This window comes from Hyperoodon ampullatus (genome assembly GCF_949752795.1).
Source record: "Hyperoodon ampullatus genome assembly, chromosome: 16".
NCBI classification, from domain to species: domain Eukaryota; kingdom Metazoa; phylum Chordata; class Mammalia; order Artiodactyla; family Ziphiidae; genus Hyperoodon; species Hyperoodon ampullatus.
In genome coordinates this window covers 14,276,215-14,293,150 of record NC_136929.1, presented here as the reverse complement: position 1 = coordinate 14,293,150, position 16,936 = coordinate 14,276,215, and the positions used below count along the sequence as shown (strand labels likewise).

The window sequence follows — 16,936 nt, the reverse complement described above, 5'->3', positions numbered from 1 at the left end:
GTGAGGTAGTACCTCACTGTAGTTTTGATTTGCATTTCAAAAGAGTATTTCTTTTGAGGATAGTATATGATGAAAGACCTTGCCTGAGAGCATTTGGCTGCATGATGTTATACTTAAAAACAGTACAGCATAGAGGTAAAGGAAGAATTTAGGCTATAAAATGAGAGAGACCTGCTGATTTTGGGTATCGCTGATTTGTGCTTTATGAGACTGGTGACCTCAGACTAATTATTTTGTGTGTATGTTTCTCAGTTTCCTCATCTGTAAAAGCAGGATATCTATCAATACCCCATGAGTTCTTTTTAAAAAATTAATTAGGATGATGCATATAAAGAGCCTAATACTGTGCCAGACAAATAGTATTAGCTAATATTTTTATCACCGCCAATCACCATCATCATCACGACCATGGACAGCTGTATTTTACTCAGGTCTGATAGCATAACTAGTCTTTTAAAACTTTTTACAACATGAATGGAACTTTGCTTCACATATGCTGTTCAAAAGCCCCTGAAAATTCACTCATGAAATCAGAGAAACTGTAAATAACAAGTAAATGAATATAATATTAGCATAGTCTATTAACATCTTTTGCTTTTTTCTAAACTATTCCATACCTAGATGACTCATAAATTATTTAAGTCCTTCACTTTGCCTCTGAAATCCAGATTCCCATATTTAACTGTCTTCCTGGTTTTACCACTTGGGTACTTCAAAAGCAGCACGTTCAATAACAAATTTGTGATATTCCCACCCATCTTTGCCCAAATCTGGTCCTCTTTAGTCTTCTCTTTCCAGAACATCCACCACTGTCCATCCAGCTGGGGAAACCATGAATCCAGTAGTTGTTCCTCATATCTCCTCTCCCTCACACTCCACTTGCAGCCCCTTGAAAGGGTCGTTGATATTCTCCCTAAATAACCCACCCTCAAATTTATTCTAGTCCTTCCTCAGATCTCAATTCAATCACCACTTCTTGAGGAACCCTCCCCTTTCCGTTACCCCTTCCCTGCCCCCATCTCACCAGTCAGATCTTCCTGGCATATGCCCTTCTTCATCTTATGTCCCTTTACTTTGCAGCAATTACAATGCTTATTTTTACATTGGTTTTTAAAGTTGTTTATGTTTGTCCAAGATCCTTTGAATAAACGTGGTGTCTGCTTTAACTCTTATCTTCAGAATACAGCACTTTTTCAAAGTGTCAGTTGGAACCCATTAGTTAGTAGTGAAATCACATTAGTGGATAATGTGAAGGGCTTTTTTCTCAAACGAAATAGGGTAGAGTAAAAGAAAGTCTTGGGCTTCCCTAGTGGCGCAGTGGTTAAGAATCCACCTGCCAATTCAGGAGACAAGGGTTCGAGCCCTGGTCCGGGAAGATCCCACGTGCCGTGGAACAACTAAGCCCGTGCACCCTAGAGCCCGTGCTCTGCAACAAGAGAAGCCACCACAATGAGAAGCCCGCGCACCACAGCAAAGAGTAGTCCCTGCTCGCCACAACTAGAGAAAGCCTGCGTGCAGCAACGAAGACCCAGCACAGCCAAAAATAAATAAATACATTTTTTTTTAAAGTCTTATAGAATTAATAAAATGTGGTAAACATACATATCTATGCTGAAGCTTTCTTTTTAGTTTTAAGCATATCTGTGTATTCACACATTATACACTTGTATATGGGTCTTGATGTAAAATATACTTCCTACTCCAGGTCTCAGCCAAAAATTATAAAACCATGGTTGTAGGGACATGACTGACTCCTAGCAGAAATTCAATAAACACTTGTTAAATCAATCAAAAAAGGAAAAGGTCCTGATCGCTTACCCTCTCCTGAATCTGCTTCCTTGGCTTCTGTAATGTGCTCTTTCTTCTAGCTCTCTCATCATTCCACTGTGTCTACTTTCCCCACGTGGACGAGCACGCGGACACTCCCTTGGACACTGATTTGGGCACCCTACACTTTCAGTTAGAGCCCCCCCCCACCTTTAAAAAACCTCTATGCTAATATTTTCAACTTTTAAATCCTCTCCTTTTAGTATAAGGACTTTATATTCATCCCACCACTGGAACTGATCATCTGGATATGTCACCATCACTTTAAGTCTATCTTTTTAAATGCCAGTCTCATTATTTCTGGGCCCCGTATTCAACCCCCAAACCCATTTACATGTTTTATATTCTCTCTACTCAGGCTCCAAGCTGGAAATTTTAAATTCATCTTTGACTCTTTTCATCTCCTAAATATTTGCTAAATCTGGCCTTCCTCTCTATGCCTTTTTACCACAGTCATAGTTCTATCTCTCGCTACACTGATTCAATGATGTCTTAACTAGATTTCCTGGTTCTAGTCCATTCAAATATACCATCCACAGACATCAGTGAGGTTAATTACAAGTAAGCTAACTTTGCATGTTCTCTGTTTACCAGCCTTCAGAAGCGCCCTATCACTTACAATTTTCTAAATTATGGGTCTCTGAAATTGACTGTGCTGACAGTTAAAAAGCTCTAAAAATATACTAAACCCCACTGAATTGTACTCTTTAAATGAGTGAACTGCATATCAAGTATATTTCAGTAAGCTGTTATATTTTTAAAAAGTTGATGAGAGATGTGATAAAAGTTATAGATTCCACAGAAAAGTGACATATTCCCATGACCCACTAAATATTACAAATAATAAAAAAGAAAATTACAAACTGAAAAGGAATTTTGGTTCATTCTCAAATTTTGGTTCAGTCTCAAAATATCTGCTTATAGGATGTCAGTACGGGAGCTATTCTAAGTTCACAATGAAACATGCAATGGTCTGTTAAGATCAAAATTTTAAAGAGAAGAAAACTAAGATTTAGTTTTGATTTCTCCTGACTTACTAATCAGGATTTCTAATCAATGCTATAGATTCTCTGAAATGTGATTTAATACCTGAGATGAATCTATAACTCATGTATACTTTAAAAATGATTAGATGATATCAAATAACTGTACTTTATACAATTTTAAATCTTACAAACATAAAAATATGGTTTGCTTGATGAATAACCTTTAAATTAAATTTGTATTTCCACAAAAGTAATGTATATTAGTCACATCATTAGTAATTATTATTGCCTATGAAATAATATATATCATGTTATATAAAAGCCTATTTAACAAAACAGAGATAAGTTACCAATATGCTATGTTAATGTGGACTGAAATACTATACCTTGTAGTTCCCAGACTTTCAAAGGCATCATTTCTTTATTACTCTCAATCAGGTACTTTTGGAATGTTGTCAGATTATCTCTAAGATCTGAATATCTTTCTCTGTATTAGAATATTAAGTAATGTTAATTATCATCACCTACCACAAATTACTACTATACAAGCAGTATATTTTTGAAATTAACTTTTCCAAATATTTAGACACAAACTAACTGTTCATCAAGATAATAATAAATAGTGATGCAGCTATATCCACAGAACTTAAAAAAAATGAGGGAGATATGCATGTCTACTTTTTTCAATGTATAAAACAAAACAAAAGAAAACAAAATCTGGAAGGATGTGCTCTCATTTGTTAACATTACCTGTAAGGGATCCAAGTGTGAGGGCAGAATTATTAGTCTTTATGTTATACACTTTTTATTTAACATTTTACAAATTACAAGTCTTGCTTTTATAATTAAAAATGAAAACTATTTTATAAGGAAAGACATTAATGCTTCCTATACAATTTTAGAGTTTACTCTATTTCTGAAAAGTTCCATCTTTGAAACTTATAAAAAACTTAAATAAGATAATTCTGCCTAATTAAACATATCTAGGTATTTTTTAGAGTGCCAAATAATAATGCAGCATGATATTTTACTATACATATAATAAAAACTATAATCTTCATTCTTCCATCTCTCATGAAATCAAAACACAGTACCATTTCATATTATTAGACAGAACTGTTTTAAAAAAACTTTATGTAGCTATCAGCACAATTTATAAACAAATACATATTTTCAACAGTAAAGAGAAATAAATATTTTAAAACGTGAGATGAAAAATAAATATACAGAAAGATTAATCTTATAGTTAACAGTAATAAATGTACTAAAATTTCATATCTTGCAATTTTATTACAATGTGGGACCACATTTTGAAAATGAATCAAGTCTGCTCTTACAGTGAGAAAGCAATAGAACTTCTTTGAAAAGAAGTTCACTATGAATTAAATTAACCACTCCTTTCTCAATATTTTAAGTTACATAGTAATACTAAGTTTGTAAGAGCTGTTATATCGTTTTTCATGTTTAATCATAAGCTTAACGATAATTTTCACAGCTAAAATTATTTATGTAATTCAGGCAAAAACACATTATTCATACAATACCTCAAAACAGAAGGTTTTTGCCTAAATCAATTAATTGTGTAAAAACTAACTTTGAGTATTTCCTCTCTAAAAAAACTAATATCCCAGGGTTCCAAAGGCTTTCTGGAAGACATGCAATTTATTCCCATAAATAGTTATGTTTTAAAAAAAAACAGAACTATGGATTCTAAGATGCAAGACACAGCTGGAAATGGAATAAAAATGTTATCTACTAAATAAAAGTCTTACTTAAATCCATTTTACAAGATGCATTAACTTTTTAAGGCCACTAGTATACAACTTGTCCAGTAAACCGTAGAAATATAACTCAGTCATCTGTATGAAGGAGCATAGTGTCCAAAAATGTTCCCCTCACTCTGTACAGTTATCTACTCACCAGGAGAATGGACCTAAGTGTCCTTTATAAATATTTGTAATACTAAATAAGAACTAAAGATATTAATAAAAATGGTTCTTTATTTTTAATTAATGTTGTCTTTATAATAGAATCATAAACTTTCCCTGCTTGTAAATAAGAGAAACCACACATAAAACGACAACAATCCCCATCCATTAACATTCAGAGAGCACTCACCATCCTATTCCGTGTCTTCAATCAGTGATGCAGGAAAAAAAAAAGCGGGACAGAACTTCAATTTTTTGAAAGGTTACTTACATGTGTATATGAAATTAAGACCAGAAGTTAAAAGGTATTTAATATGGCAATATATGGCACAGAAATTTAGGGAAGTAAATATTTTCTCTTCTTTTGAGACATGAAATTTTTAATTTTTTTCATGCTAAAAATCCAATATTAACTATGATTTTTGTAACCCATTAGATCTGTAAAAGATTCCATAAATTTTTGTTTTAGTTTTTAGCCAGAGATAACTCTGATCACTTTCAATTCCAGTATCTCTAACCATACTCATTATCCTGTGGAATTAGTGATTATTTTTCAATTTTGTGCTTTTCTGCATTAACCATGTGTTACTTTTGTAATAAAAACAATAGTATGTATATTTTAAAAATGTGAAACATATGCCAACCCAGCATATTGAATCGATTCCTTTAAAAACAAACTTAAGAATATAGTAATAGTTTCATTTCAATTCAGACTTACTTTAATTTCCCAAAGAGAAATCCTTGAACTTCATTTGTTTCAGTAATATCTTCTACAGTAGTATTAGTCACAGCTATATTTTGGAAACAAAAACAAAATAAAATGAAAAGATTTCAGACTGGAAAATATGTAATAAAAAATTAGAAGAACTCAAAATAAAATCAAATTCCATTTGTTTTACCTTGTTTTTCTTTCATGGATCAGCTGAATGAGACATGAGTGTGCTCTCTCTTTTTAAACAAGCTTGATTATTAAATATTTAAAAACCATCATAAATGCTCTATAGATCATTTCGTAGTCACGTTCTATTTTATACCAGAATGATAAACCAAGGAGTCTGCAACAAACCCTGGGCTTAGCTCTTAAGCTAGCAAGAAATCCAAACCCTAACAGATACAGGAGTTCTCACATTATTTCTGACACCTTTAGACATAATCAAGAAATCTTTAGAAAGACACCAAAACTCATGGCCTCAAAGAATAAGGATATATTTTATGTTCGTTTCTCTTCCCCTCTCCTTTACTTACCAATAATTATAGCATACAGTGTGGTAAGTGGTATGTGTGAAGGTACTCTGGGGTTCTAAGAATCTGTGACTGTAAGCAGTATGGGCTACGCTCCATCAGAGCTCATCAAGTACACTTCTCCCTTCTCACTCATCTGAGAGTCTGGACCTCTAGGATCGCAACTAAAAACACTGGGTGCTTTGATCCAGTCTTCCTTTCCCTCCCTTTCATTCATTCATCAGGCAAATATTTATCGACTGCTTTCTATGACACCCGATGCCTGCCAGACAGACACCAGGAAGAGAGACGCAAAAGACACAAACCTCAGTTGGTGGAAAAGGAGACAAACAGACAATTTTAACAGACTGTTTAAAACTTTTCCAAAAGAAAGCACAAAATATGTGGAATACAGAAAAGGGAAAACCTTCCTCTGACAGAGAAGGAAGATGGGCAGCCATCTCAGAGGTACTGACTGATATACATGATTCTTAAAAGATGAATCGGCCTTAGATGAATAAAAGAGGTGGGAGAAAGGAGGAAGGTTTCAGGCAGAAGGAACAGCATATGCTAAGGGATGAGAGTACTCTACAGAGGTCACGAAGGCTGGGCATGGAGCCACACATGGAGGCATCCAGGGAACAGAAACTTATTCTGTAGAGTAGTTTAGTGTTACAGGACCACAGTGTACAAATGAGAGGGCTGAGGGACAGTGATTAGGCAGAAAGAGGCCAGAATGTGGAAAGCTTTCTCTGTGATGCTATATATAGTACTCGAATTTATGAGGAGGTGACAGGGAACCAGTCCGGGATTTTAACTGGTGGAATCATAAAGTCAGATTTTCATCATAAGAAGTGCAGTCAGAAAGCACTGTGGAGAACAGATGGATTATTCTATTTGGGGGATGAGGGGACTAGGGGTACTGAAGAGAAGGTCAGTTACAAGCCTGATACCCACATACAGAGGGAAAAAAAGAAGTGAACTAAAGGAGGGGCAACTAGAATGGAGAGAAAATATATTCCGAATGTATGAAAAAATTTAATGTGCAATTTGTAATATAGAAATACATGTGATCACATGACTTTAAAAAAAAATTCTACAAGCCCAAGGCTGGCTAGAAAATGCCTTATGTTACTACCATGACTGTTAAACAAGATACTAAATTATAAAGCATTGTAGAGCTATATACAAGCTATATGGAAATATATAAAATCTGGGCATTATTATTTCTACTATACTTTTTCAGTAACTCTTTAACCAGCAGGATTTTCAATCACAATAATACGGATGTTGATTTGTAGCACATTCAATAGGAGGGCTAGAGCTAAGCTGTGATCAGGGTAAGGCTGCCAGGACCAGATCTTGAATAGAAACACAAAATTGCAGCAGAAGCAACATCTGAGACCATATAAAAGAATGAATTAGAAACTCTTAACCAAGAATCAGGTACAAATACATTTCCAATGAGCCAGGTAACAAAAGATTTCCATAAGAATCTGAAAAGTTCTTTAGTGTTTTTAGGTCTCCAGAATCCTTCATCTAGAGCATGCATTCAGTACACAGAACATAGACACTGGACTGGTAGATCACAAATCTAATCAATCTACTTCATCTAACCAATCAACTCACAGCCCTCTCCATCCCACTTCAAAACAAAAACAAAAGCAAAAACACAAGACCATCATCCTAACTTCATTATATATAAATACTTCAGACCAAGACTTGTAAGACAGTGCTACCAATGAGTTTTAGGTTTACTGAGATACTGATCCCCTTAGAGCACCCCCACCCTTGCTCCCAGGGGGTGACTGGGCACATCATGGGCCAATCTGAGCTCCTGGGTCAGTCACCTCTAGCCATAAGCAGCCTCATCGATTGCTTCTAGGTACCCTACATATATTATCAATTTTTATATGTTGCGGAAAATGGTTGGGAAGCCATTGAGTAAAAGCAAATATGCTACTTCCACTTTTTGAAGTTTTTGAGAGCACAATATGAAATGTATTTCTTTTAGTTTAAATTCCAACTAAGGAGGAACATGTCTACCCTGTCTCCAGCCTCAAATTAACGTGTGTAGGATTACAATCATTTTCTTTTTTCAAATGAAGTGTGTAAGCCTCCAAATTTTCATTCTACTCAAATACAGAGAATAAACTTACTTTTGACTTGGGTATCATCCAACGCTTTGTATTCTGTACTCTTAATCGCTAGCTCCACACCATAGCCAGATAAGTACATTTTCTGTGAGGCTGGTTTCTGTTCAAACACATTTATTTAAAAAAAAAAAAAAAAAGAGAGAGAGAGAGAAAATATTTAGTCAAACATCTGCTTTTGAATTCAGAATGACTGTGTATTAGGACATTAGGGTAAATTACTAATATTGAAGTAATCACTGTGAAATATTGTTATTTGGGGGATATTTATACTCTCTCTAGACAGTCTATCAAGGAACTAGAATTTGGTTGATTACCACTTCTTTACTTTCTAAAACCCTTGTCATGACTCTGATGTTTTAATTACTTTTTTACAATGAAAAAAATATCTGATCTTTTTCTGTTATACCATGGTAACTTTGCCATCTTTCCCATGAATTAATTAACAGAGGATCCCATACAATCGAGTTTCAACAAAACTGTGCTCTTTTAGGGGAACTACACAAGATTTGCTAAACCAGTAAATGCTATTCATTTGCTAGTTGTCTGCATGTAGGACATCCAGAGTGTCCCCAAAAGCAAATACTAGAAAGTAAAGGCAAAGGAAACAAAAAAGCTCAGTGCCTTGAACAACCTATTTAAGTCTTTCTTCATGTTTCTCAATGATTAAAATATACCAAGTGCCACAAATTAATACCTATTCTTGCAGTGAGAGGTAACAATTTGCCTAAAACTGAGTTGTCTGAAGTATTTATGATCAGCATTTGGTACCTTTTCTTTCACCTTTCCAACAGTGCAAATATAAAACATACTTCTAGAGACCACTCTGTGAAGGAAGAGAAGTCATCACATTTTTTCAAAAAAGTAAGGAACCTGGATGAATATATGTAATATTTTAGAAGATGTCTAAGGTTCTTTCTAGCTTCCAGACTGAAATTCTTAGCAGTTGTGCTACAATCATTACCATTTGGCATATTCTTTCATGGGTTAGAAAACGCAATTAACCTAGCACTCAGCAAACTCCTGTGAAGATGTTATGTGTCTTTGCTTAACTAACGTTTGCAGGAGGGCAGTTTTGCAATTCTAAACATGATAGAGGAAGAGGTACAGGACAAACAGAAAGAAAACCTTAAGTTTTCTTTAGTTGACTCTTCTTTCCTCCCTAAACTTGTCCCTCAGCCTTCAAAATAAGTATACGACCACAGTGACTATTCCTGGACTGTTCTATTTCTAAACAAGATGATGTAAGAATTAGTTTCAGATATGCAGACAAGGGTTTAACATTGCTGCCCACACTAAAATTTAATTTGCTAATTTCTCAGGCACATGCTATAATGAAAGATAGCATGAGGAAACTGGGTTGTTTATAATTATAGTAATCTGACAAAGTTGAAAATCTTTTAGAGTTTTCAATTTCATCCAGCTCAATTTAAAAACATATTTTGACTATCCACTCAAAAGACAGTCAGTTGGTGGCTAGGCAAACTGAACCTCTAAGTCTACATATCTTGTTATAGTTCATAAAAGAAATGCAATTTCACATAACCAATTTCCATGATCAGTTCTGGAATGTTACCAGCTCCTCAGTGATAAAGATAAATGTTATTAATTTCATATTTACTTTCTCCTTTTGAAAGGTATTGATATAAAATTTGAATTGTAGTTTAATAATTTTGGATTTGCAAACCAAAAATGCTCGTAGGCTAAATCAACTGGTGAAAAGAATCTTTCTTCATTATCCTATTTCTTCTTTCCCCACAAAAAAGCATCTGTTCAGAAGGTAGCACAGGGACTTCCCTGGTGGTGCAGTGGTTAAGAATCCGCCTGCCAATGCAGGGTACACGGGGGTTTGAGCCCTGGTCTGGGAAGATCCCACATGCTGCGGAGCAACAAAGGCCGTGCACCACAACTACTGAACCTGCACTCTAGAGCCCACGAGCCACAACTACTGAGCCCGTGTGCCACAACTACTGAAGCCTGTGTGCCTAGAGGCCGCGCTCCGCAACAAGAGAAGCCACCCCAATGAGAAGCCCATGCACCAGCAATGAAAACCCAATGCAATTAAAAAAATAATAATAAATTAATTTTTTAAAAAAGTAGCACAAATAAGTCTATTTTTATTAGGATTACATGCTGACTAGATTTACAGTATAACTATTTTGGATGTACAATATGTCATTAATTAAATAGAAGGCCATAATTTGATGCTACAAAGTACCCAGATAGCTGGTGAATATGCTTTCACAGAAGTATATTTAATGGTAACATTCTCCAAATAATAGCTTGGGACACTGATTCCCAATAGATGACTATACCATCCGGGGGTGGGGTGCATATTAAAATCACTTGGGGAACTTTTTTTAAAAAGATAAACATATACTTTGATCTCCCATTCCTTTTCTGATAATTGACATATAACATTGTATTAGTTTAAGGTGTGCAACAAAATGATTTGATATCAATTTAAATCAAACCCTTGAACAGCATGGGTTTGAACTGCATAAACTGCACTGGTCCACTTACACATGGATTTTTTTCAATAGTAAATACTACACTATTGCATAATCCATGGCTGGTTGAATCTACATATGCTGAACCATGGATACAGAGGAATGGCGTATATACGGAGGGCCAGCTATAAGCTATACAAAGATTTGTGAACGCGCAGAGTGTTGGAGCTCTTAACTTCCAAGTCGTTCAGGGTCAATTGTATTATGAAATGATTACCACAGTAAATTTAGTTGATGTCCATACCTCGCATAGCTACAGTTTTCTTTTTCTTGTAATGAGAACTTTAAGATCCACTCTCTTAGCAACTTTCAAATATTCAATAGAGTACTGTTAAGTATAGTCATCATGCTGTACGTTACATCCCCAGAACTTGTTTATTTTACATCTGGAAACTTGTACCTTTTGACCACCTTCACCCATCAACCCTCCCCACCCCTCAATTTCAGCAACCACCAATCAGTTCTCTGTCTCTATGCATTTGGTTTTTTTCACATTCCAAATATGAGATCATATGATATTTGCCTTATTCTGTCTGACTTAGCATAATGCCCTCAAAGTCCTTCCGTATTGTTACAAATGGCAGGATTTCCTTATTTTTTAAGGCCAAATAATATCTCATTGTGCGTGTGTGTATATATATACACACACACCACATTTATCTATTCATCCATCACTGGACACATAGGTTACTCCTATATAAGTAATGCTGCAACAAGTATGGGGGTGCAGATAGCTTTTCAAGATGGTGATTCCATTTCCTCGAGATATATACCCATCAGTGGAATTGCTGTATCATATGCTAGTTCTATTTTTAACTTTTTGAGGAACCTCTATACTGTTTTCCATAGAGGCTGTACCATTTTACATTCCCACCAACAGTGCACTAGGGTTTCCTTTTCTCCACATCCTTACCAATGCTTGTTAACTCTTGTCTTTTTGACATATAGCTATTCTAACAGGTGTGAGATGGCATCTCACTGTGGTTTTGATTTGCATTTCCCTGACAATTAGTGACACTGAGCACCTTTTCATATACCTGGTGGTTATTTGCATGTCTTCTTTAGAAAAATGTTTATTCAGGTCATTTGCCCATTTTTTAATTGAACTGTTTCTTTTCATTTGCTCTTCAGTTGTATGAGTTCCTCATGTATTTTGGATATTAACCCCTTATCATATATATGATTTGCAAATATTTCCTCCAATTCAGTAAGTTGCCTTTTCATTTTGTTGATGGTTTCCTTAGTTATGCAGAGGCTTTTATAGTTGGATGTAGTCCCACTTGTTTATTTTTGCTTCTATTGCCTTTGCTTTTAGGGTCAAATCCAAAAACTCTCTGCCAAGACCAATGTCAAGAAGCTTTTTCCTTATGTTTTCTTCTAGGCGTTTTATGGCTTCAGATTTTATGATTAAGTTATTAATCCATTTTGACTTAATTTTTTTGAGTGGTATATGATAGGGGTCCAGTTTCATTTTTTTCATGTGGCTGTCAGTTTTCCCAGCACCGTTTATTGAAGAGACTATCTATCCGCCATTGAGTATTCTTGGCTCTCTTGTTAAATATTAGTTGATCATATATGCATAGGTTTATTTCTCAGCTCTCTGTTCTGTTCCATTGCTCTATGTATCTGTTTTATGCCAATACCATACTGTCTTAATCACTACAGTTTTCTAATATAGTTTGAAATCAGGACGTGTGATGCCTCCAGCTTCATTCCTCTTTTCCAATATTGCTTTAAATTTTAAAGCTACTACAATTAAAATGATGCTATATTTGTACAGAATAGATATATTATTGGAACAGAATAGAGTCTAAAAACATATATGCCTATGAAAACTTGGCATATGATGGATTAGTATAAAGAGTTAACTGTCCAATGAATTATGTGGAGACCAATGAATTTCCATGGAACTAAAATTATGTCTCTACCTCAGAGCAAATTCAAATATATCCAGATGAAATAAAGAGCAAAACATAAAGAAGAGCACTTTAATTCTCACAAGAAAATATAAGAAAATGTCTTTATGGCATCATGAAGGAAACCATTAAGGAAAAGTTGGATAAATTTTAGTACAACTGCAATTAATACTTGCACTAAATGAAATATGACATATTTTTTATTACCAGGAGACCAGAAATACACAGATGTTTGCAGAGTGTAGAAGACCAGTATTCAGAATATGTTTTTAAAAATCTGTAAATGTGGGAGAAAAGCCCCAAAGAATCCAATATAAAAACAGGCAAAAGATATGGATAGGCAATTAAGTATATTTGTAATGCTTTTATTACTTTAAACATTAAATTCATCATGAATATTTTGGGAAATGCAAATTAAAACACTCTTTCCATGTTCAGAATATAGAAGTAAAAAACAAAGTCCTTCCTCTAATGGCCATTATATTTTAAAGTGTGATGTGAGAGTTTGGTTGTGTTTGTGTGTTTGTGTGTGTGTGTGTGGAGGTGTTAAAGAAATAAAATTAGAGATAGCACAGTAATAAGTGCTACGAAGTCATTAAAACAGAATAATGTGATAGGGTGTGACTGCAACAAGAGCTCGGGAGACTGGGGGAATAACACAACATATTTGATCTGAAACTTGAATAAGAAAGTAATCAGCCTATCAAACAAATAGGTTTGAGAGCATTCGCATATCAAGCTTAGCACTTTGAACTAATATATACTATCAAAATACCAAGTAAATTAGACTTCCTCATCATAATACATTTTCATTAAAAATAACTATATTTATGAATCCTAGCAAATATTATGCATGCTATTGTTGTACGGTTTTGTTCTTTATCCAAGTTTTAAATCTGTTCCAAATATATTATAAAGGAAAGAAATATAAACATGATACTTCCAGAAAAGACACAGAATCTCAATATATTTTTCCACATAAAATTCACATGTGATAGTTGTGTTAATTTAGAAAAATCTTTAAATAACTATTCTAGAGGAAATTATCATGTAAAATCTAGTAAAGAAATTATTATAAAATGTATTTTTCACAGCCAAAATAATCTTGGACAAAACAAACATGTACCTGAACATAATGCCGAAGAACATAAAGAATTTCCCCATTTTGAGCTTTTTCAGACAACACTGTGTGAAATTTACGAAATGCTCTGGTACCCACTTCTGCATAGAGGATAATCACTGGTAAGTTCTCTTTGTTTGTAGGAAATTTGTGGTCTCCTTTAAACAGATAAGGTCTGGGCCTAAAATGAAAACAAAACACAAACAAGAACTGAAAGTACAGAGCATATGAGAAACATATCATGAGACTTTATAATTTTTACTTATCAAACTTATAGGAATGTATGTATATGCATTTGTGTGTGTCTGTGTATATATATGTATACACAGACACATACATAAAATCACAGAAAAAGAATTTAGATTTCCTGTGGTGACTTTGTGAACAGAACTTCTGAACGACAGAAAAGACAAAAAATAAATTTGGTTAGTCCAACACTGAATATTAAAAATATTTTATTTTCAATCAATGTTTGCTATCTTTAAAAATAAAATATAAATGGCAACATATTTTTCGATGAAATAAAATTTATATTTTCTTCAATTAGAAGAATATAACCTTTCATTATAGCTCACATTCCCTGAAAATGGGCTCCAAATCTTTAAAAAACAAAATAAAGGTACTATGTCGTGCAAAGATTATCAGTTCTTAATATGAATAACAACTCATTATATCCCGAAGGATAATCAAACAAACAGAGCAGTCCTATGGTCTGGCCCTACCATCATAAACAGACTTTGACATCTTATTTTCCAGGCACTATACAAGATTCTTTATACATATTAGTAAATTCTATCTTCACAATGAAATTAATATTAGTATTAAAGATAAATATTTTCAAATGTTGGTAATTGGAAAGGCTGCTAATGCTATTAGATAAATCTTGAGGTTGAATATAAAAGAAAAATATTAGAAGAAATGAAATAGATTTTCCAGAGACAAAGATAAAGGCTAATATAACATTTGTTCATGAGTCTGTAATGGTGAGTGCCTTCTTATACCCTAAAACACATGCCTCTCAAAGTCTGCTTTTTTAATTAATTCAGGAGTCACATGGATATATCATAGGTAATAAAAAATTATACTACATGTATGGAGAATTACTCTGTAAGAGGGAAAACAGCTTTTAAAAATCGACTAGATTACATTTAAAAATAGACAATTACATTTCTTGAATTGACTAAGATTATAAAGGGAAATCATACAAATTAGCATTAGTGAAAATGTTAGAAATGGAGTATGAAACATAACCAGCTTTCTGAAGAAAAATTTTGAAATATGTACCAATTTTAAATGCATACACTTATTTACCTTGTGATTCTAGTTCTAGAAATTTATCTAAGATAATATCAAGATAACAGTATAACAATACATGTACATAAAAATATATGGACGTTCAACTAGATATTGTTTATAATAGAGGAAAAATGTAAAATACCTTATATCTATCACAAGGGGTGGGATAATTAAATGTACTTGTTCATTTAATCACAGTATCATTCATTTGATAAATACCTGAGCATCTACTATGTGTCAGGTGGAAATACAACACTATATAAATGGGTCCTGCTTCACAATGACAAAGCATAGACCTATATTTATATTTATTTATATGCAAGACATGTAGGGATGTATAATTCAGTGGGGGAAGGTTCTAAGACATCCTTTATAGTACAATCCCATGTAGGTTTTAAAAAAAAGAATATATCTGCATGTGAATATATGTATTTAAAAAGAAAAAAATGTACCAAACTTAACAGAATTATGTGTCATTTTCCCTTTCTACTTTGTATTTTTTCTGAATTATTTGAATTTTTAAAATAATGACCACATATAATATTTTTAACTTTTAAAATGCAGCTTTTGTAAATCAACTATACTCCAATAAAAATTTTTTTTAATTAAAAATTTTTTTTAAATGCAGCTTTCCATTTTGGACAAAAAAAGGAGGGTAACACAGATTTGAAGTGGCATTTGGAGAGCAGACCTTAATGCTACATTTCCCAGAATCTCCAATGATATTTTCAAAGACACAGAAAAAGACGAAAACTCTTAATGAAGCTGAAAACTAATAACTTTATACTATAATTTGGGAGAAAAACCCAGTAATTATAAAATCTACGCCATTTAACTTAGAATCATAACTGATGTCTTCCTACTTAAAACATAATACACCTTACCACTTGAAATACAACAATGTACTAGCCAAAAAGAAAGATAGTGTAATTCTTTTTCTCTCTACTTCCTGTTCCATGGTTCAAAGATCCATGGTCTGAATCTGCCCCAAACTTGACAGATATTACACTAAAATGTCATTTATTTATTTGGGAGAAAGTGACAGCAATCGTCACCGTCCTAAATGAGTATAACTTTCTCTCCTCTCCTGCCCCCAACAAGGAAATAAAAGGAGTTTTTTAGGAAATTGGGACAAGAATACCATATAGTAAAGAAAGATAACTTTGATGCCCTAAATGTGTTATGATTAAAAGAAAAAAAAAAAAAAACGTTCCTAACTCAACCAAAGGCAAAATAAGAAACAATATGAATGCAAATGGTAATACATTAGAACAAAAAAAAGTATAATAAGTGTATCAGTTATTTCTTTAAAAAATATAAATCTAATCTGGAAAAACTGAAAGAAAATGAAAACTGAAGAAAACTTAGGAATGAGAAACATCTACAGAGAGGGAAAAAATTAAAATGTTCCTATTACTCTGTGTGTGTGTGTGTGTGTGTGTGTGTGTGTGTGTATGTAAATGCATTATTTGCTTAAATGAGAAAAAACAACCACCATGGACCAATGTTGATAGTATGACATAAACCAAGGATTATGTGCGTAAGGTTCACAAAAAAGAAAAAAAATTAACACTACATACATACATATACACATATACATACACACATATACCACATATATAACAACTGTGTGTGTGTGTGTGTATATATATACATATAAAAGACACTATATATATCTATGTATACCCATTTAGTTTCTGTCAGGTTAGGGAATTGATTTTACCCCGTTTACAAGCTAATAAGCTTGCCTTTTGTTGTTTCATGGATCCTGGCAGAAGACAAACTCTTAGGTCAAAAACAAAGAACTTTACCACTCCTGGCACATAAGCAGCATGAGCATTATTTAGCATGTTTGCATCAGTTCCCTATGGCCCCTGCATTCCATTAGGGTGGAAATGGACCCGCAAGAATGCTACACAGGAATGCTTAGCTGTATGCACCACAGCTAAGAAGCACTGAGTGCAGGGAGCCCCTCATCC

The 16,936-nt window shown here is 33.8% G+C and overlaps 1 protein-coding gene across 1 annotated transcript in view; it reads right to left on the bottom strand.

The window, feature by feature from the left end:
* Positions 1 to 16,936, bottom strand: part of UGGT2 (UDP-glucose glycoprotein glucosyltransferase 2) — a gene marked incomplete at both ends in the record, with an annotated part of 167,521 nt that overhangs the window by 131,754 nt on the left and 18,831 nt on the right. The window contains 4 exons of the mRNA XM_079721667.1: positions 3,200 to 3,300; positions 5,460 to 5,532; positions 8,122 to 8,218; positions 13,668 to 13,842. Coding sequence (XP_079577793.1) covers positions 3,200 to 3,300; positions 5,460 to 5,532; positions 8,122 to 8,218; positions 13,668 to 13,842 — 446 coding nt within the window. The remainder of the gene's footprint in view (positions 1 to 3,199; positions 3,301 to 5,459; positions 5,533 to 8,121; positions 8,219 to 13,667; positions 13,843 to 16,936) is intronic.